Consider the following 22,226-nt stretch of genomic DNA (forward strand, 5'->3'; position numbering starts at 1 on the left):
GCCCTGAAAGTCCCAATGTTTGTAGTTTTGCTAAGACATTAGCCACACCTTCGTCTCCTGGACTTTTGCTGTTTCTGATTACCATGGAGTCATTAACATTAACAGGGAGGACAGTCCTCTAAGGAGGAGTGTTAAATAAGTACATTATTATACAAACAAGCCTTATGCCCATGGCAGTCATCAATACTTGTGGAGGCCCACCACAACTGGCTCTGTCCCAGGGGCAGGAACTGGGTCATTCTGTTCTCACTAAGTCCATGCAGGACAGGCCATGTGAGACTTGGCAAAGATCCACCTTCCTCTGCCTCTGCCTCTCTGCCTCTCTGCCTCTCTCTGCCTCTCTGCCTCTCTGCCTCTCTCTCTGCCTCTCTGCCTCTCTGCCTCTCTCTCTGCCTCTCTGACTCTGCCTCCCAAGTGCTAGGGTTAAGTGTGCGCCACCATGTCCGCCTTACTTATGTTTTCTAATCAAACAGAAAAGGCAATATTCCTTCTTAAATTGCAAACATTTCTGTACTTCTGGAGCAATGAATTCCAGGTGACCATTTTCTGTACATCTGGAGCAATGAATTCCAGGTGACCAGAGATGAAAGATGTTGAGCACCAAACCCAATGACGTGCAGGAGCATAAATGATGCAGAAGCAACTGCATCACTAAAAGTCCCACCCCAACATGGGTGATAACCCAAGAATTCTACAGCCCTGGAGCTTTCTGCACAGCTTACAGGCAGCTCAACAGGTGCCAGCTCTTAGGCATCTCAGCCTTTTCTAGAGAGCTTGACTTGTCGGAGTTTCCTCTCCAGCAGTTTACTATTTGAAGAACACTGGTGAAGGAGCCTGGTAAATCTTGCAGCTTTCAGTTTGCAAATTACAGTTTTCCCGGACTTGTGTTATTTATTTATTTATTTATTTATTTATTTATTTACATTCTGGGTAGCATAAGTCCCCTCTTTCTCCTGGAAGGAGTTTTTCTGTTAGTATAAAAATGCTATACAAAGCTGAGCAGTGGTGGCACACGCCTTTAATCCCAGCACTTGGGAGGCAGAGACAGGCGGATTTCTGAGTTCGAGGCCAGCCTGGTCTACAGAGTGAGTTCCAGGACAGCCTTTATAGTTTCTGACCCCTTTATAGCCTGGGCTATAAAGAGAAACCCTGTCTTGAAAAACCAAAAAAAAAAAATGCTATACAACAGAACATACACACACACGCACACTACTGTTCCTCTAGAGAATAATGACTATTATATGCTTAAATTAGAAAAAAATTAAAGGGTAACTAATTCATGCTTTTATATAGGCTTAGGCAAAGTACTCATCTATGTCATTTGCTGGAGAGAGACAGATTCAGAGGAAAATTAATAGGTGGACCTGACATGTATTGTGGCTGCCCTTCTATTCAGCTTTTTTTGAAAAGGCTGTTAGGAAATAAAAATAAAATAGGACAGATAGCTCCCTTGTCCCTTGAAAACACTGCTGGCCTAGATTTCCCCAGAGTTTGTGTGTGTATTCTATTTTAGGTTGTATTGAGTGTGGTCACAGTATTAACGTCAATGTTTACATCATTGATTGAAAGAACCATGTGTGTTTTCTGTTAATTGTCAATGACATTTGATGGATAATGCTGAGCTGGCCCTGATTTCTCCTCCTTTGCTTCTGACCCATGATAGAAACTTGGGTTTTTTTTGGCGTAGGCACTGTTTCCTTTTTTGTTGTTTTATTTTGTTTTATTTATTTGAGACAAGATTTCATGTAGCCTGGGCTCGTTTTTAACTACTGATCTTCGTATCTCCACTGTGTAATGCAAAGATGACAGTTATGCACCACCTGGATAATCTTTTCCTTGTATGCAAGTGTGTATAGGTGCTGAAGGAAATGTCATCCATTTGTATGAACATCATCTATCTCCTTTGAGATAGTGGGTTTTTTGTTGTTTTTTTTATTAGCCTGGAGCTCATCAACTGGGCCAGACTGGCTGGCCAGTAAGCCCCAGAAATCCTCTGGTTTCTGTCTCCCAGTGCTGGAATTGCAACTATGTGTCATCATTCCTCCTATTTTGAGTGAATTCTGGAGCCTAAACTCAGGTGTTTATGCTTGCAAGCAAGTGCTTTACTGACTGAACCATCTGCCTAGCTCCCCTTTGCTTCTGTGATAGCCAGGTCAATGGCAGAACACAGACAAAAATGATTTGATTTGTTTGGAAGAGAATGTTTGGGGGTAGGATTAGGGTTCAGTTTTTGTTTGTTTCTTTGTTGTTTGTTATGTGAGTCCTAGCCTTTATTTCCTAGAGAGATGGATAACAAATTTGTAAATAAAATCTGGTTCCATAAATTATTTCTGATGGAATCTTTTGTAGTTTAATATATGTAGTGGTGTGGTCCTCATTTTGAAAGTTATATATTTGTAGGGTTTTTTTTTTAAATAAAAACTGATATTTGAGACCAGGAAGGATGGCTTAGCAGTAAAGAACACATATTGCTTTTGCAGGGGCCCCAAGTTCAATTCCCATCACCCATGTCTGGAAGCTCACGACAGCCTTTAACTCCAGCTCTAGGGGATCTGATGTCTCTGGCCTCTAGGGGCACCTGCACTCATATGCACATACCCACATCCACATACATATAGTTAAAAATAATAAGAATGAATCATAAAGTTGATACAAAACAACTTACATTAATGCAAAGGGAAAAGACACGACTATGTGAGTTTCTAATCTTATTTTTATTGCATTTAATGCTTGCTGTTCCTCTAATTTATTCCATGCCCCTTAGATTGAATTCATACATATTTTCCTGACATAGCTGCACCAGGTGTATGTTGCATATAAAAGCTCCCCCACCCCAGATCTCTCTCTGTCCTCAAGTCTCTCTCTCCTTGTCCTCTCCAGTATTTCTTTCTCTCTCTCTCTGCTTTCTGCCTTCTCCCATCTCTCATGGTCTCTCTCATGGGGTCTGTCGGTCTCTGTCTCTGTCTCTGTCTCTGTCTCTCTCTCTCCTTCTCTATTTGTCCTTCTCCCTGTCTATCTGCTTATATCCCTCCCTCATGTTCCCATTCTGAGGCAGCCTTTCACTCTCTCTTCCCACAATAAACTTCTTACACTTGATCTGTTGTATGGCATAATTTCTCAGGGGTACACCTTGGCACAGTCTACCAAAGGTACCCTACTCATCACTCGCTCTTTATGATATCAAAAGGTTTGTGTCACAGCACCAGAAACATCAGTCTTTTAAAAATATTCTATGTATATATTTGCTTACATTTATGTCTGTGTGTTACATCATGACTTTTGCAGGCAAATGGATGGAGCTTGAGAATATCATCTGAGTGAGATAACCCAGTCTCCAAAGGACAGGCATGGTATGTACGTGGGCATGAGTCCTGTGGGTTGAACTGTGAGTCCTGTGTCTGCCACCCCAAGGGGCAAGGGCAGCGGCTCAGAGAAGCAGAGTTGCAGGAATTTGACAGTGTTCACTCCACTCCAGGGGCTGGGCAGATGTCAGGCTGTGAGAAGCTGCAGAACTCCACTTCGGGTGTGGGGAGAACACAGTCTGGGGTCCTGCAGGGGCCAGAGCTCTTGGGTTGGGGGGTCCCCTGGCCAGGAGGCAGCCGGGAACCGACTGGTACTCCGGCCCTTGGGCTCTCAGGTGCCACTGAGAGGCTGAACTCAGAAGGGTCAAGACACTGGGGACATACAGGCTAGATTGGCCCACAGCTGAAGGGGTGAGGGGAAGATGCTCTTGCTGTGCCCCACAGAAATGAGACTCTTGGTCGAGGTGACTCCTTGGCTGGGTCATGGCTGGCTCGGCTTGCTTGCTTGAATTGGTGGCCTCTGTGGCTTGATCGTACAGAGGTCATTGGTGGGAGATTACACTGCTGCTCTTTAGTTGAAGACTTTCTCTATGGTTCCCCACTGTGGGCCCCAAGGAAGAGAGAGAGAGTCCATGGTTTTAGGCTATGGTCTTAAGATATTTATTGTCATGGAGGAAAACTGATGAAGCTATTACCCCCCCCCCACATTCTCAGGCCGGGCCTCAGGTTAAATACCTTTTGCAAAGAAGAGGGTCTGAGAAGGAATGCTTAATTGGCTATACTCTCTGGCCTTTGGGTATCTCATTAGCATGGAGATCTGTCTTAGGCTCTGTGGGCTGAGTCACGCCCTCTACCTGTGCTACGTGACCGATGGCCACAAACCTCTCCATGGGAGGGGCTGTAGCTACTATGTGAAAGGAGCCAGGGGCCCAGGAGCAAGGCCGAACTCCTACCATCCCTGAGGGTCTCCAGGATTCAAAGCCTGTGCTCAACCTGATACCCAGCTGCCTCTCACAGCCCCACAGATATTAGCCATAAAAATAATAAATGTATTAGCCATACAGGTACCATGCTACATTCCAAAGAAGCTAAACAAGAAGGAAGGCCCAAGCAAGGAAGCTTGAATCTCACTAAGAAGGGGAAACAAAATGGTCATAAGAGGCAGATGGGGGAAGGGAACTGGGTGGCAGAGGATATGGGGGGAGGAATGATGGGGTTCAGGATCAGGGGGTTCAGGATCAGATGTGGGGAGGGACAAGAGAGATGTCAGATTGTAGGGTTTGAAAATTGCTGAAGGAAGATCCAACACTCAGATAGTATGCAAAAACAAAGAGCACAGAGCATTTATTCTGCAGAAACATCCAGCATGTGGGGGTCAACCACCCTCCAACATGGTGACTCCAGACAAAGGTGCACAGGCCTTATAGGGAACCAGGGGAACTCTCTAGAAGGATTAGGTAATCTAAAATTTCATTGGTTGGTGCTGGAGGGGGGTGTTTACTGGTGGTCAGTGCTCTGCATTCCTATGTCATGAATGTTTAGCCATAGGATGAGATAGGGCTGCACAGATGGTCCATTCTGAAATAAGATATTTTCCCATCTTTGTGGTTATTCCCAGGCTGCTCTTTGGGAGGGGGTTTTATGATCTTGTTCTGGATTTTATGGTCTGTTCATGGAGCTGTTGCCTTATGGCCTAGTTTGTGGGACTTATGGTCTGTTCGTCAAGCTGGTGACTAATGGCCTAGTTTCTGGGACTTACGGTCTGTTCCTGGAGCTGGTGCCTTAAGGCTTTTTTTTTTTTTAAATCAGGCCTGGTCCTTAAATGGAGACAAATGGGGTTCATGTTGTCCTTTCACTCCTCCCTTGAGCAAGGCCCCATCTCAAATCCTTGAGATGTCTCCAGGGGCTGATAGCTGCTTAAGAATCATCAATTGTACCATAAAGATTAGTTCTCCTATGAAGTTGACTAGAGCATTCACCATACAAGGTCCACAAGTGAGAATAGTTAGCAAGAGCACAAGGTCCACAAGTGAGAATAGTTAGCAAGAGCAGAATTGGTCCCACTAGTGCCCGTATTAGCATAGTCAGCCAAGGGGACCAGGAAAACAATGATTCATACTTGTTTTGATTCTGTTGCCTGTGTTTAGCCCTTTCCTCTAGTCTCTGGCTGACCATGGCCAGGCTGTTTCTGATAACGCCTGAGTTGTTAGTAGAGAAGCAACATAGCTCTCCTATGGTCTGGCAGAGTCCTCCTTGTTCCAGAAAGAATAAGTCTAATCCCCTTCTATTTTGTAGTACTACTTCAGCTAATGAGTCTAGTGACTGTTCTAAGTGATGGACGGACTTTTCTAATTGAGCTAAGTCTGAGTCTATAAGATTACTTAGAACTTGAAGAGTCTCATCTGCTTTGACAAGGGCCACAGTAGCATACCCACAGCTATGTCAGACCCTACAAGCACTGTAAGTAGGATTGGTAAGGCCTCAAAATCGTGGTTTTCTCTGTGCTGGTTCAGAGCCATAAAGGTACTTAAGGGAACAGGGGAACCAGGACACATAAGCTGGAATTTCGAAGTATCTGTGTATGGATGCAAGGGGTTAAACCTGAGGTGCATGCAAACCAGGTTCCATGGTAGGCACGAGGCAGGAGTTGCTGGCTTCTACAGTAAAGGTGTGATTGCAAACATGTTTAAGTGGAGGCAAGCTATTTAGTCTTCCCCCTTTTCCTATTACAACTACCCCCCTTCTGCTTGAAGGGTGAGGACCAGAGTTCTTCCCCAGGAACACCTTGACAGGCTTTCTAAGAGTATCAACAGATTTCCTGTGGTAGCCCAGGCAGTATAGTATGGGGTCCTGGGGACCAAACAGAGCCAACAATCTTCTCTTGTGAGGTTAGTGATGGAGTTAATAAAACTTAAGTTCAAAGGCCCTAGGGAGAAGCATAATGACCTGGGGTGTGACCAGGTTTATAAGGGAGGAGAGATCTGGAACTGAGGCTGATGTTGTAATTTTTAAGACAGGTATTAGCTGCATGTTGGATCTGTGCTCCAAATCACTCCATTCAAAAGTGAACAAAGGTTGACTAACTGGGGCTAGTAACAAACTGAAGAAGGCATCTTTAAGGTCCAGTATAGTAGAGACATTTTATTGGAGACGTAGACTGCTCAGTAGGGTGTAAGAGTTGGACACCTTGGGATGAATATCTTCTACCCTTTTGTTGACTTCCCTTAAGTCTTGTATGGGCTTGTAGTCATTGGAGTGGGGTTTTCTTAATGGCAGAAGGGGTGTGTTCCAGGCCGATTGGCAAGGGACCAATATCCCCTGCTCCCAGAGTCATGTTATGTGTGGCACTATTCCTGATCTTGCCTCTCTAGGCATGGAATATTGGTGGACTCTGTCTGGGCTGGCATTGACCTTTAGATTCACCAGGATTGGGGCACAATGTCTGGCCAACCCCGTGGTATTTTTCTCAGCTCATACCCCTGGAATTTCTTCCCATAACCTCTCTAGATATGGGTCCTAATCTAGGTCAGTACATGTATAGAGCCATTTTCGTTTAGGACCTGTGCTCCCTCGGGGCTAAAATGGATCTGTGCCTCCATTTTTGTTAAGAGGTCTCAGCCTAGGAGCAGATATGGGTACCCTGGGATCACCATAAAAGAGTGAGTTACACATCTCATTCTTAGATCTACTTTTCTTTAGGTAGTCCATGAATATTGATCAGTCTCAGTAGGCCCCTTGACCCATGACTTTTTATTAGATAGGGGTGCCATGGGTTGTTTTAAGATTGAATGTTGAGTCCCAGTATCTACCAGGAAATCTATTGGCTTCCCCTCCACCTTTAGGGTTACCTAGGGGTCATGGAAGGGACATGAGCCCCGACATCCTCAGGGATGACCTTAGCTGTGACTCACAGAATTGGGGATATGAAACCTGAAGCGGACACCTAATGTAGCCAGGCAGGAATACCATTGGAATGGTAGGGACATCAACCCACCCACAAAACTTTATCCTGTCTACAATAAATGCAGGAATAGGGGATGGAGCAGAGACTGAAGGAAAGGCTTACCAATAACCGGCCTAACTTGAGATCCCCCCTTACACTATTTAATGAAACTCTGTTATGCTTGCAGACAGGAGTCTAGCAAGGTTGTCCTAGGAAAGGCTCCACCCAGTCTGAGCTCACTCAGACAGATACAGATACCCCCAGTCAAACAGTGGATGGAGCTTGGGGACTCTTCTAGAAGAATAGGAGGAAGAATGTCATCCCCAAGGGGATAGGAACTCCACAGGAAGAACAACAGAGTAAATTAACCTGGACTCTTGGACCTCTCAGCTCCAACCAGAGAGCATACACAGGCTGGACCTAGGCCTCCCTGCACATATGTAATAACTGTGGAGCTTGGTCTTCATGTGGGTCCCAAACAACTGGAGCATGGGGTGGGGTGGGTTTGGGGGCAGGGGCAGGAAGCTATCCCAAAAGCTGTCTGTGGGATAAGTTCTTCTAGCTGGGTGACTTTATCTGGTCTCAGTGGGAGAGGATGTACCTAGCTTCACAGAGACTTGATGTGCCAGAGTGGGTAGATACTCAGGGGAGCTGCACCCTCTCAGAGGAGAAGGGGAGGGGAGATGGGGAAGATTATGGGAAGGGGTGACTGAGAGGTGGGCAGTGAGCAGGATGTAAAGCTAACAAATAAACAAAACAAAAAAGGAAATGGAAAAACATAACTATTTTCCCCTCAGTTTATTTGTTTGTTTTCTTATTTATTTGTTTTGTCTTTATGTATATATCTGTTCCACTTGCATGCCTGGTGTTCTCAGATGTCAAAGGAACAGTGCCTGTAAAATGTTATGAATAAAGACCATGGAGTTGTGGGTTTGGTTTTGTTTTTGGTACTGGGATCTGCACTAGGCTGTCATCCATGTGTGCTAGGCAAGCACCCTGCTACACAGGTATATTACCAGACCTAATTGTTTATGTTAAAAGCATGGGTTTTACAGGCTGTCAATTCTATCTCAGGCTTTTAAAACTAATTTATTTATTTGGTAGTTTTTTCATTAATCTATTCACTTTACATCATATTAGCCCCTCTCCTCCCAGTCCTCTCTCACACAGATCCTTCCCCCATCCCCCCTCCCTTTCTTCTCTGAGAAGGGGGAACCACTTCAGGCATCACACCCTAGCACTTCAAGTCACTGCAGGACTAGGCGCATCCTCTCCCACGGGGACCAGAAAAATAGGCCCAGTTAGGGGAATGGGATCCACAGACAGGCAACAGATTTAGGGACAGCCCTGCTTCAGTTGTTGGGGGAGTCACATGAAGACCAAGCTGCACAGCTGTTACATATACGCAGGAAGCCTAGGTCCACCCAGTGCTTGCTTCCTGGTTAGTGGTTCAGTCTTTGGGAGCCCCTAAGGGTCCAGGTCAGTTGACTCTGTTGGTCTTCCTGTGGAGTCCCTATCCTCATCAGGTCCCTCGATCCTCCCAACTCTTCTCAGGATTCCCTGAGCTCCATCTAATGTTTGGCTGTGGGTCTCTGCATCTGTTTGCATATTTTTGTTTGTTTCTGTTTGAGTCCTGGGTCTCTCTACATAAGATAACCCTGACTGTTTTCAAACTCACTATGTAGACCAGATTAGCCATGAACTCAAGAGATCTGCCTGTCTCTGATTCCTAAATGCTGGGAATAAAGCGTGTGACACCATGATCAGCTCAATTAAAAAAAATGGTTTCAAGAAGGTAGAATTCCTTTTGAAATTAACCATACTCAGAACTAGGATTCCCTAGTCTTGGCTGGCACTGCTACAAACAGTAGCAGTTTATTATTTTTCTGATCTTGGTGGCTGAACAGCTTGTCAACCTCCTCTCAGGGCACAAATCTGGGGTCTTGTAGTTAAAGCCAGCTCTGCTTAATTCTAGCTGTATATCTTGGGGTGTGTATGTTACCCTCTTGTATCTACCTCATGGCATGAACAAATCTTAACACAGCATTGAATAAGCTTAACTCATGCTGCCTGTCATGGTACATTCACACAGAAACCTGCAGCTCAGTGAACAGAGGCCTACTTCTCCCTTGTCCCACTTCCTGACTGCAGCATTATCCTGGGGCAATGGACAACAGGATCCTCAGAAGAGGTTCCCAAGCTTTGTATCTAAATTTCATTCCACTTAAACATTAAAACACAATTGAGATCCACATTCTAGATGATGCTTTTTCATCTCTTTATTGTAACTTCTAGGTTCTTCTTCCACTTGATTTCAGAACCCAACTCAGTTAACCCTCTGGAAGCACTAAGTCCCATTATTTTTCTACAGGTACAAATGGCCGGCCTCTAGATTCATACAATATTAAGTGCTAGCTTATCTTCACTCTTGCTGGTTTCCACTGCTATTCTAAATTTCTATCAGCATATACTGTTTTAAGTAATAAAAATCGTATGCACTTTACTATTTGCTGGAAGAAATTTCACTTTCTAAAAAATTAAGTTTCTTAGTTTTGTTTTCTTACATAAACTATAGAATTCTGACTTGGTCCAAAAGAAACCCCATTGGTTGACTAAAATGTGAGTGCCTCCTTCCAGTTCTTCATGTGCACAGATCTTCCCATCCTAAGACCCCTTGGGCAAACCTCAGAAGGATATTTCTTGGATATGAGGGCCATCTGACTATAATATCTGTCATTCTATTGATCCCTGGGGTTGATTCAGCTGATCTAGATAACTAGGCAGGTGTCCATTCCTCTCTCACTGGGTCATGTTTGTCCCCCCTGAAGCTTTATGCTTGGATGATTGAAGATGATGAGGACAAGTCTTTACTCAAGGATATAGAGCAGCTATGCTTCCCTGCTCTAGAAGCTTCCCTAGAAGCCTCCAACTAAGCTCTCAAAAGATAGCTATTTCTAAGAATTTTATTTCTAGGCACTTATAATGATCTTTTAAAATTCTAACATATAAAAACCAAAGCACTGACTTTTTTCCTTAATAGTTGCCCTCCTGTGGAATTACTGTCTTCAGTCATTCCTTCCAAGATTCTTGGGTGGAAGAGCATAACAGGCTTCTTGCTTCTAGTATTTCCAATAATCATCATTTTCTTTCATGATCAGGACTCCTGAAAAATACTGAGAAGTGAAAATTGGAGTTGCCCCCAAATAAAGTGTACACACTTAGCAATGAATTACTTTGTATTATTTCTAAATTTGGTTTCTAAAAAGCACTTACTAGAAAACCTGTATACACCATGCAAACAATTAGGATATTCAAAAACTAACAATTACTCTTAGGACTGAGTGGTCAACACCCTCAGCCCTATGGTAGAGTTTATGATGATACAAATGACTTCTTTTTTAAAAAATATTTTTAAGATAGATTTATATGAGTATGCTGTTTTCATGCCCACCAGAAGAGGGCATGGGATCCTATTACAGATGGTGGTGAGCCACCATGTGGTTGCTGAGAATTAAACTCAGGACCTCTGCCAAACCATCTCTCCAGCCCTAACACAAATGACTTCTAATCCCGTCAGAGGCTCTGTCAGCAGATCCTTGAAAGGCTGTGCTGACTGGGCCCTTAGCTTCAGATTGCTCTGGAAGAAGTCATCATGAAGGTTCAAAAGTCTAATCCCTTGGTTGGTACTATTCCCAGGGAGTGGGGACAAGCCTGAGTCATATTATATGTAATGTATGTATTATATGTAGCTATTTTCTCTGGAGGGTAGGAGACTCATAAACCTGATGATGCAAACAAAGATAACAGACTCCTGAAAGTTACAAGATTCACAAAGTCCTTCAAAATTATACAAACAGTAAACAGTAGCTGGTGAGAGCTGGCTAACCTGCCTGCAAGTGACTTTTAAGAACATTCTAGAACTCCAGGGGTTTAGTTCTTGAGAGTCATCACCAAAACTACTTGGGTAGTTTTTTTATGTGATATAGCTGCCTTTGATTCATCTGAACAACTATAAAAAATCTTTCATCCATACACCTGAAGGAACCCCAATGAACTTACTGGTTCACCAAACCAGACTTAGGTTTCTGTCAGTGTTCATGTCTCCCCAAGAAACTCACACCAGATACAAAAAAAAAAAGTCAAGTCTGGGTTTCCCCATTCTTGAAAGAAACAGGCAATATTCCCACTCCAATTATCTGAATGCCAAACTGCTATGTGAAAGTCTCATCAATTACACCATAATTAGGTATTTCTTCACTTAGCTAACTGCTTGCTCAGTGCAACCTACCCATTCTCTGAAGTTCATCGTGTTCTATGGACAAGCCACCAATGAAGCTACAGCTAGCTCCACTTGGCACTGACAACTGAGGAATTTTTAATGAATCTGACAGAGAAGAACACCTACCTGTACAGAAATCAATTGGCCGTTTTTTCACTATCTAGTTTCAGGTTTTAAAATCTGAGTTGATTTCAGTGAGTTTCTTTACTGAGGTTATAAAAACAAAACACCAGCAAGCCATCAGACTCTTCCATGAAAATGTATTAACATTAAACAGAATGTACACATCATGCAAATGAGGCATCCCATGATCACAAGTCTGTTGAGAGGTACAATGAAGCTCAATGAAACAGACACTTAGCAAAATAAAGCTTTAAGAAAAATGGCCAGGTATGTTTTGGATGTCAAACCATGCTATCATCTGTGTGCTTGTCATAAAAGATATATCTCCTCAGATATTCATCAAGGTAAATGGCACAGCATTCTAAGAGGTATGTATTTTATTTAGATTATATCACATATACATAGTTTCTGAGACTAATACATTCTTAAACAGTACCAGCTTTAAGACTTCTTTATATCTTCTGTTTGTAAATCTCAGAATTAATAATCTTTTCAAAAGCTTTAAGGTACAAGTCAAAAAAAAGTTCCAAAGAAAAGGTCATTTTAATAGTAAAGCTACATTTCACCACAAGAAATTAAAGATTTAAATATAGCATATGGCATACATGGAGTTATACATTCTAGTGTCATTTTTCTTTGTTTAGACTTTTTAATGTTTAAAGTCTATTAAAGTGACATACTGGAACCAACTGGGGGCCCCCTTTCAAAGCACTGACTCTTTTCATTACAGTTAGTCCAACATAGAAGCAAACAAAAGAAAATTCCAAGATCTAATAGAAGATCAACAGCAAAACCATGAAAATAACCACTTGTATGTTACTAATTCATTCAGCTGAAAAGCCATTCAATGGTTTGGAGTGACAATTCGGAGATTTTAAAGGGTCCTTGCTAGATTCAGTTCCCATAAGGGAAAAGAAATAATTGCCACTATTTAATTATTTATTCAACTAAACATTTTTTCAACCCCTAAACAGTAATGGAGGGTAATGCTCTGCAAATGATGAAGCTTAATAATAAAATAACAGAAACCTGAGACTGAGAGAACACAGCTAGATTCCCCCCCCGCCACACACACACACACACACACACACACACACACACAAAAGACAGGGAGATAAGCAGCCCAGGTTGAGAAGTACACGTTTAACTAGGGTGTGGGTAAATAGAAGATTTTTATAGGAAGAGACATCTAAATGTCTCTGTGCTCCAACTCTGGGAATTCGAGTGTCCTAAAGTAGGGTTTCCAGACAGCATCACACAGGTTATGATAGTAGAGAAGGTCAAGGAAGTGCTTTAGCACAGCAGCTGAAGCTCATAAGTAGAACCATAAAATGAAACTTTGCTAAAGCCCCACAAAGCAAAACTCTCAAGGTTTCTACCAAGAGAGGCCAATGTTTGCCAAACTACCTAGGAATACAGTTACATTCTACTAATGAATCTACTAATTTGGAATCCAGCAGTTAAGGGCAAAAGAAGCTTCTTTAGGTTGCCAGCAGCTCAAATTCAACACCGACAGCTTCATGGGTGATCCGAACACCACCTGTTATCAATTCAAAAGCAAAAGCACGTAAGATTAAAGCAGATACCAAGTATTTTGCATTCTTCCTTGGCTAATACAGTATTTCTCAACAGAAATAGTGTACAGCTTTTACAGAATCATTATTTTAGTGAGTTCAAGTGTTCCTCATATGGGGCTTCTCTAAAACTGGCATATTTGTCCAAGGGTTTTCTGCCCTTAAGTCAAGATCAGTTTTCCCTTGAGGAAGCAGGGGTAGTGCCCAGAGTCACGACGAGGGAGAAATGGAATACTTTCTAGTCTACATAGTGACTTAAGGCCAGCTTGATCTATATGAGACCCTCTCTCAAAATATTAAACGTGGCCTTTCATCAATTTCCTGTTTTGTGTCAAAGGACTCCAGGGACTTTCCAGAGAACTGACTGAAGGAGGTTCTAGAGTCCAATGTCTATCTATACTAAAGGCTCTATAGGGAAGGACTGAGATCAGGTGGAAATATGTACATAAAATATAACTTTGTGGCCTTCCCACCCTATTACTGTATTTGATTCTTTTGAAAAAAGATTAGATTTCAGTTTAGGCATCAAATTTCTATTAGAAGAATACAGCACTATAAAAAGTGATGGAATTCTGAGAGTCTAAAACCCTTTTTAAGACAGGAGGGCTGGGGAGAAGGTTCATTGGTAAAAGTGCTTGCCGTGCAGGTGTCAGTATGAGTATAGATCTTCAGCACCCACATAGAGATTGTCATACCCATATGCACTTGTAATCACATTGTTGGGTATGAGGTGGAGCAGGAGAATTGCTGGAGCTCACTGTTCATGTAGCCTAGCCCTTCAAAAATGGTGAGATCCAGGTTCAATGAGAGACTCTGTCTCAAAGGAATCAGGTGAACAGTGATAGAGGAGGACACCTTCACACAAACAAACAGACACTATACACAAAAATGACAACAAAAAATATAAAATAGCATAACCCTTAGAAATTACTAACTTATTCAAGGATTTGATGATAGACCTAATTATGCTTGCACTGTTCAAAATAAGTTCCAGGGGCTGGTGAGATGGCTCTGTGGTTAGGAGTGCTTACTGCTCTTGAATAGGACCTGAATTTGATTCCTAGCACTCATGTCAGGAGAGTTAACTACACACACACACACACACACACACACACACACACACACTTAAAAGCATTTTTTCTTTTCTTTTTTCAAGTCCTAACTTGAAGTAAATCAAATGTAAAATATAGGTGTATACAACTGTGGAATGAATATAACCCATACAGGCTCTCGCATGAGATGGACTGGTGTTGTTCAGTAGTAAAGTGTAAGCTTAGCATGTAAAACACAGCAGAGAAGTGGAGAAAGGGAGAGGAAGAGAAACTCTAGAGGTCAAAATGTTCCTGAGAAACCATGCAAGAGTGACCATCAGAGAGCCAGTGAGAACAAAAGCTCTTTGGCAACGAAAAGGTCTGTTGGGAGAGAACCTTCAGGATACAAAAATAAAGCTTTCTTCTCTCACCTCAGCTATAATCCAAGAACAGATGGCTGCTTGGGAAACTAAGTGATGAGGTTCCCTTTACTAGAACTTACCCTGCAGCCATTTGAGCATTCTCTCCTTGTCTCACTGTGGAGCCTTCTCAACCTTCCTACCCACAGGGACAAGAGTAGAACACTACATTAGGGCCCACATATAAAGTAATTACTTAGCATCCTTCTCAATTTCTGTGTGTGTTGTAATATATATTTGTGTTTGTAATTTTCAATTAAAATCAACTCCCCAAGAGGCTGGGCAGTATTTACTCAATCTTACCACATCTCAGTTGAGGTTAGTTAAGAGATTTAGAGTATCATTAAAAGACTGTACCTTTCATTAAAGGAATGCTGTCCTTGTCAACAGAAGGTGTTCAGAGTAGTTTCTTGCCCAGGACTATTAAATCCTTCAATGAGGTTTTTGTTACAGTCATCAAGGCTGAGGTTTTCACTGGATTTCTTGGGGAATGCTGGAGGGCCAGTGAAATCTAAGATATCTTGAAGTGCACGGGCATTACCAGTTCCATTTTGGTCCAGAGACATCCCAGGAATCATTTCACTCACTGGTGAAAATTCTGGGATGGAGATAAGCTCTTCTTTGGAAACAGGACTAGAAGAGATGAGGGAGACAGATTGTGAGAGAGGCAGAGGAGAGAGGACATGAGAACATGACGTGATAATGTACTTCCCCCTTTTTGTATGGTTTTGCTATACTGCTTTTATGGAAAAGTTCAAGTTAGGAAAACAAGTGAGTTCCCATCTGGGAAGATAGTGGACACAAGGTCCCAGTGGTTGAGAACATGAGAAGCAGACAGGGCAGAGCAGTGAAGAAGAGTGAGTGCAGTGTCTGAGGGCTGAAAGGAAAATAACACCAGGCATCATCACATTACTAGAGAGAAGCAATGCCCTCCCAGAGTTTTCAGGCTGGGACATTCCAAGAGCAAGCAAGGGCTAAAAGTTTAAAGTGAGCTGAAAGGAGCCACTAATATACACTGGGCCTCCTGGTGCTACCCTTCCAGCAGTGCTGTCTACGGTGAGCTGCTTTTCCTATCTATTTCTAGCCTCAGTTTCCTTCCTCTGTATAATGGGGAAAGGAGTTATTTCTTCCTCCTCCTACTCCTTTGAGATGTGAGGTGACCATGCTGAGAAGAGTTAATGCAGGGCCACATGAAGCATGTACTCAATTAAAGTTGGGGAATGGGGACATGAACCTGCTGTTTGTTACCCCAGGCAACTACAGACCCAATCTCACCCACTGCCTCCTTTCTAAAACCAGGCTTCTATTTCACCCTGACTTATCTAGATGAACCCAGCGGATGCTTGCTTTTTCTTTATTTCCTTTCTTTAGAGATTGGAGGAGTTTCACTACTGTTGTCTGTTGTATGTCTAGCAAAGGAGCAAATCCAGGTCCAGAGGAGTAGTGGGGTAGAAATTAAGGGCCTGTCCTTGTAAGACTCTAGAATAAGACATACAGAATAAAGATGATGCCAGGCTCTTCTTCCTTCATGAGTTCTTAGAGACAAATCTAGAAAAATCAGTAGACTTGCAGAAACTCAAAGGATCTACTTTCCTCACACCTAAGCCAAGCTAAGGCATAGCAACTGACCTAGCATACCTTCAGGTATCTGGGCAAGCTGCCTTGTTAAGGTCCACCTTCACCTTTCCCCCATTTCATTCTCCTCACTTCAGCTCCTCAAGAACTCAGAGGAAATCTGAGCATGGTAGCACATACCTGTAATATCATCACTTAGGAGAATTAAAAGTTCAAGGTGAGCACCAGCTACATAGTGACATCAAGCCCAGCCTGAGCTACATGAGACTCTGTCTCAAAAACACAGCACTACCACCATCAGCAATAATAATAAAGAGCATGGGTAAGAGAATGTCATATGCTTTCATAAGCTTTAATATGGCTCCAGTAGGCTAAGACAGGACAATCAAGCATTCAATGGCAGCCTGGGCTGCATAGAAAAATCTGTCACAGAATGATGATGGGGAAAAGCTTGGGAGAACTCAGTGAATAAAATCCATTCACCTTTATGACTCCTGTTCAATGTTGTCATGTCTTGCCCCGGCCCCAAATCCCAAAACATAAAATAAAGCATGCTTGGCTCAATATGGTGGTGGAGATATGGTGTCTTAACCTTTATTATGATAGCCTCTGTTTTTCTCTGATGGGAGCAGAGTGACACCAGTCAGGGGGAGGTGTTGGAGGTATGCAGATGTCCAGTTGAGGGTTGGTGGGGAGCTCTACTACCAGTCTATATAGGATTTTCTCTGTTCATGATAGTGCTGTTGGAGCTTGGGTTTTCATGTATTTGATCAAAACCCAGTGTCCACGAATAGGATATTAATGATCAGTGTGTGTCACAGGCTGCTCACATCTGCTCAGAAAAAGCAGAAGGTTAATGACTGATGAGAAAAGGGTATGGTCTTAATAGATAAGAGCTCTGGTAGAACTTCTACAAAATACTGTCACACTTTCCTGACTCAAGAGAGCCACCCTACTCCAACTTCTCTATCTCAATCCCAAGCCAATTAGCTCTTTTTTACATCTTAGATTAATATGTCACATGATGTCATCTGCAAACATACCAGTTTAATACCTTAGGTTTTTAGTAACTGACAACAAGCTTTTTTCCCATCATCATTCTGTGACAGATTTTTCTATGCAGCCCAGGCTGCCAGTGAACTCTTGGTTCTCCTGTTTTAGCCTCCAGAGTGCTTGGACTATAAATACCTGACACCATTCTCAGCTTTAAATGGAAAGTTTACTTAAATGTGAGACTCTGGACACAGGAGACTATGATGGTGGCTTGGCTAAGATCTTTACTTGAAGGTGGACCTTCTTCTGAGCCTCAGAGGGCTGGCTAGTCAAAGATTCATAGCTTCTACCCTTTCTTTTGTCAACTTTAACTGAGATGAGCCACTATGGCCACAGTTACTCATGTATCACTCAACCTGCAGTGCCTTGCCAACACTGAATGACTAATATATATAGTAATAAAAATGATGCTTTGGTGGAAAGCCAACCTTCAGACATCCTGTTGAGATTAAGAACACATCTTTGCTTAGTGCTTTCCCTCCCTCCACAGTCCTCCTTCAGTACATCATATGCTACAAAACCCTGTCACTGGTTTTGCTTCTAGGATGACAAACTTGAGATATTTATATTACACCAGTGACAGCTTTCCTGTATCAACAAAACCTGCTTTCAAGGTGATTCATTACAGATGAAGAAGACAAGTGAAAGGATACAATAAGAAAGGTATATTATAAAGAAGTAACTAAAAGAAATGAAAAAGTGAAAAACAATGGAGTAATTGGCAAGGACTGGCGAAGAGACTGAGTTTCAACACAACTTAAATGAACATACCTCACATCCATAGATTGAACTTCTTCAGTTGAATCATCCAGACTGTTTGATTTCCCATCAAGGACATCCAGATGAACAGGTCCCCCGACTGGTTTAAGACCATTAGAGAAAATGTCTTGGGGAAAGGTTTCTGGAGCAGCACGCTCTGAGCCATTTACTTTCTGGCAGGTGTTCAACACATTGATTTCTGATCAAGAACACAAAAGTCTTCAGATGAATCATAATGTCCAAATTTAATAAAGCAACAGGAAACATAACAAGGCAATTATTCTCATCTTTTCTTTCACCAGTAATACAATAGTTTATTATTATTATTATTGTGGAAAGAGCCAACAGTAACTCCATGCAATCAGCTTCACAAAGGAGAAGAGAGTATGATCTTACTATCAATGTTTACAGGGCCTCAGTTTAAGAGACAAGCCAGGTCTTAGTAATATCTGATGTGCAATCAAGGTCCCTGGAAAGCATCCTGGGTCAACCATCAGTTATTAGAGCAGCTAAAGAAGGTAGTGTGTTTCCAAATGGAGTCAATAGCCCTTGTGCTAGAACTATGTCTCAGTAAGCAAAACTGCCAGCAGCCACTGCCCTGGGCCCATCTGCACTACTCTGACCTCCAGCAGGAAGGTTCACTAGTCCTCATTACCTAAAGGATCCAAACACCAGACCTCACACTCACCTATTTTGTTGGGGACAACTGGTTTTGTCTTATTTTCGATATCTGGAAGAGGCTGAATCTCCACTTTGGGGTCTTCCTTCTGGAAACAAACAGAAAGTGGATGACTTGGAAAGAAGGGGGAAAGGAGAAAAAAGGAAAAGCATCTAATAAAGAAATAACTATAAAAAAGAAATAAAAAAATTTAAATGAAGTTACTGGCAATGACTGAGGAAGAAATCAAAAGGTGATGTAAGGATGAAAGACTGACATAAAGAAAAACAAATACTGTTTTTAAAGCACCAGGGAGTATTTAGAACCCTTGTGGGCCATAGCAGGAAGTGGTTCTTTGAAGCTCTGTGTATCTCTTAATTATTATGTCACTTTTCTCTTCAACTACTCTGTCTTTCCTTGCACTACCACCCCACTGCTCTGAGGGAATCTTTTACCTCTGAAACTCCTCTTTCCTTTAAGGTCTCAGTTCCTTCCTGAGCCCCACCTTGACCAGAACAGGCAAAGTCTATGTTTTCTATGCATTTGTCTCAATCTTCAACCTCACTAAATGTATTCTGCTGTTCTTCACTCACGACATAATGGCCATCTGAATTCCTACCTTCACTTCTAGAGACGCATCACTCTTCCTTGTTCTCTTCATGATTTCATCTATTCTCTGGGGGGAAAAGTAAGAGGCCTCTAAGAATAAAATTATATAAAAAAGAAATTGGCTCCATATGCACTTTCATATCTCTCAGAAAAGTTGTAAAAGATAAATGTCAGCAGACAAAAAGTAGCAGAGAAATGTTTCCCATTGGTGCTGCAGAGGACTTCCACTGCTACAAACAAGGTCAAAGGAGTGCACTAATACTGATCTAGAATTAACATCCAATTTGAACACCAGCTTTCTCTTTCTTCTCCTTAAATCAACAAATTCTGTCTGCCATTCAAGAAGACTATGCAATAGAAAGCTAAGTTGACCAGTAGCTCAGAAAGGGTCACAGACCTCTTAGCTCCTAGATATATAGTAGCTCAGAAAGGGTCACAGTTCTCTTAGCTCCTAGACCTATAGCAATACAAAGGGCCATACAATACACTGGGCCATAACAAAAATGGGCCTACATGATCATTCTCCTTAAACCCAACTTGATACATAAGTATGTTAGGTTTAAAAGGAATAACATTTTTCAATAGAAAGACAAACACTGTTTAATTAGATTTAGATAGCAAGCCCTGACTAAACTATATGTTGTTTATAAAAGACATAAATAAATCCTGCCTCGAAACAAACAAAAACGAACTAAGAAAGGGATCTCATGATACAACTGTCAATTCAAGAAGAAAATGTAACTTTATTAATAATAGGGCTCCACTTTTTTTTCTTTCTCTCTCTCTCTCTCTCTCTCTCTCTCTCTCTGTGTGTGTGTGTGTGTATGTATGTGTTTGTGTGTGTGTGTATGTGTAACAAAACTGACAGAAATGAAAGGCAAAAATGGAAAAATTCAAAATCACAAAAAGACCTCTATTGTTTTGAGAGGTGAGGGTTAATCAAATGACCATATATATGATCAACAAGCACTCACACCACGGGGCTACATGCCCAGCCCATTAATGGAGCTTTCTAACCACTCCTTTTTCAATAACCAATAGGATATGATGACAGAAAAAAACCATAATAAAGGTATACACTGATTTACTTCCTGTTTCTGTCCTCACCTTAAGTCCTCCTGTTCCCTCCACTCTTACCTTCTTCCTCTCCAGTCGTTCCTGCTCAATCTGCAGCATGATCTGTTCTCTTTCTAAACGCATCTGTTTAATGGCATCCTTCGCCTTTGCTTCTGCTGCTTCTTTCTGAAAGAAACAAACCAAGGCACAGGCTTTAGTAAGGTAAGAAACAGTGGAGTAGTTCCCTGAGGTCTCACAGGTGCCTTCATCCCATCATCTCCCTCAAAGTTGATGTTTCAATATTTAATGGAGACTTAGGCAACATACTTCTGACACAGCAGGGAAAGTTGAACATGGTACACATACTCTCACTCCACCATAAAAACCACCTGTAGATAGTTTTCACAGATGGTGAAGGTCTCTATGTTTGTGAGCAGGCTCTGGCCAGGAAGTGTGCACATAGGCAGACACTTCCAGAAGTTAGTTCCTCAAAAAGCAGTATTCTACAATGTGGTGGTTTGATGCTTGGCCCACAGGAGTGGTGCTATTAGGAGGTGTGGCCTTGTCTCTGGGAGGAAGGGCTTGGTGGGGTCTTCTAGTGCTCCATCTCCACCCAGTGTGGAATCAGAGCCTCCTTTTGGCTGCCTTTGATGTAGAACTCCCAGCTCCTTCTCCAACACCATGTCTGTCTATAGGCTGCCATATCTCCTGCATACTTCCTTGAAAGTATTTTAAAACTAGTACAAAAAAACTTGCATAGTGGACTGAACCTCTGAAACTGTAAGCCAGCCCCAATTTAAAAATAAAACACTATAATGTTTTATTTTTAGAAGAGTTGCCTTGATTATGGTGTCTGTTCACACACACCATAAAACTCCAACTAAGACACACAGTAAGGAGTAGTGTTAGTAAATTGCCCAGTTTTCTGACTACTCAGGGAGAAAATTCTAAGTCATTATCATTATCAGGGGTTCCAATGGGACTAAGCTCCAGTTACCCATAATAACTTATTCATTCATAAACTTATACTGACTTTCTTTATTCTCACACCAGATTCATAAGATTTTTCTCCCAAATAAATCACTGGAACCCATATTCTTATTCCAGTGTCTGTCTCTAGTAGAGAAATCCAAACTGATATGGAACACATTAATGACTTCACTTTATTTCATGAGTTACATTTAATAACCAGTACAAGGAGTTTAAGAAAAACTTTTAAGTTATTATGAGTCATTCAAATTTAACAGATTTTGCCCAATATTAACTAATACCACTGAATAACAAGAAAAGTCTGAGACCTCAGGCTGTACCTGCTTTTCAATCATGGCTTTTTCCTTCATTTCTTTTTCTTGTTTTTCCTTTTCTTGCTTCTCTTTTGACAACAGCTCCTCCTCAGCCTTCTCTTTTGCCTTCTCTTCTGCCTTTCTTTTCTCTTCTTCCTCCTGCCGCTTCTTTTCTTCTTGTTGTTTATAGGCCTTTTCTATGAGCAGTCTTTCCTCTTCTGCCTTTCTTTTCAATTCCTCTTTTTCCAGCCTTTTGAGAACAAAAGCATTGTTAGAGGATGATACACTCCAAAGGCAAACTGCCAACGGACCATGTACTGACCATGGCAGGTAAAGCTCAACGTGTGTTCTCTCTCTGTCTGTCTCTCTCTCTGTCTCTCTCTCTCTCACACACACATACACACACACACACACACACACACACACACACACACACACCCTTACTGTCTCTCTCAAAGATTAAAAGAGAGTAAGAGAATGAGTGAGCAAGGAACTGAGAGCAAGAGCGAGCGAGCGAGAGAGAGAGAGAGAGAGAGAGAGAGAGAGAGAGAGAGAGAGAGAG

The 22,226-nt window shown here is 42.1% G+C and overlaps 1 protein-coding gene across 6 annotated transcripts in view; it reads right to left on the reverse strand.

The window, feature by feature from the left end:
- Positions 1 to 12,006: 12,006 nt before the first annotated feature.
- The window catches only part of Map7d2 (MAP7 domain containing 2), a 107,884-nt gene continuing 97,664 nt past the window's right edge, over positions 12,007 to 22,226 (reverse strand). For 2 of the 6 annotated variants that reach the window (XM_028772699.1, XM_028772697.1), the window contains 7 exons: positions 21,692 to 21,914; positions 20,463 to 20,567; positions 19,336 to 19,392; positions 18,747 to 18,825; positions 18,071 to 18,257; positions 15,029 to 15,304; positions 12,007 to 13,187 (listed from right to left, as the gene is read on the reverse strand). In XM_028772699.1, the coding sequence (XP_028628532.1) occupies positions 15,055 to 15,304; positions 18,071 to 18,257; positions 18,747 to 18,825; positions 19,336 to 19,392; positions 20,463 to 20,567; positions 21,692 to 21,914 (901 nt within the window). In that variant the 3' untranslated portion in view covers positions 12,007 to 13,187; positions 15,029 to 15,054. Of the gene's footprint in view, positions 13,188 to 14,903; positions 15,305 to 18,070; positions 18,258 to 18,746; positions 18,826 to 19,335; positions 19,393 to 20,462; positions 20,568 to 21,679; positions 21,915 to 22,226 lie in introns of those variants that run through there. The other 4 variants (XM_028772700.1, XM_028772698.1, XM_028772695.1 and 1 more) reach the window with 4 other exon arrangements.

The sequence above is a fragment of the Grammomys surdaster genome, unplaced genomic scaffold, assembly GCF_004785775.1.
Source record: "Grammomys surdaster isolate TR1022 unplaced genomic scaffold, NIH_TR_1.0 217, whole genome shotgun sequence".
Classification (NCBI taxonomy): domain Eukaryota; kingdom Metazoa; phylum Chordata; class Mammalia; order Rodentia; family Muridae; genus Grammomys; species Grammomys surdaster.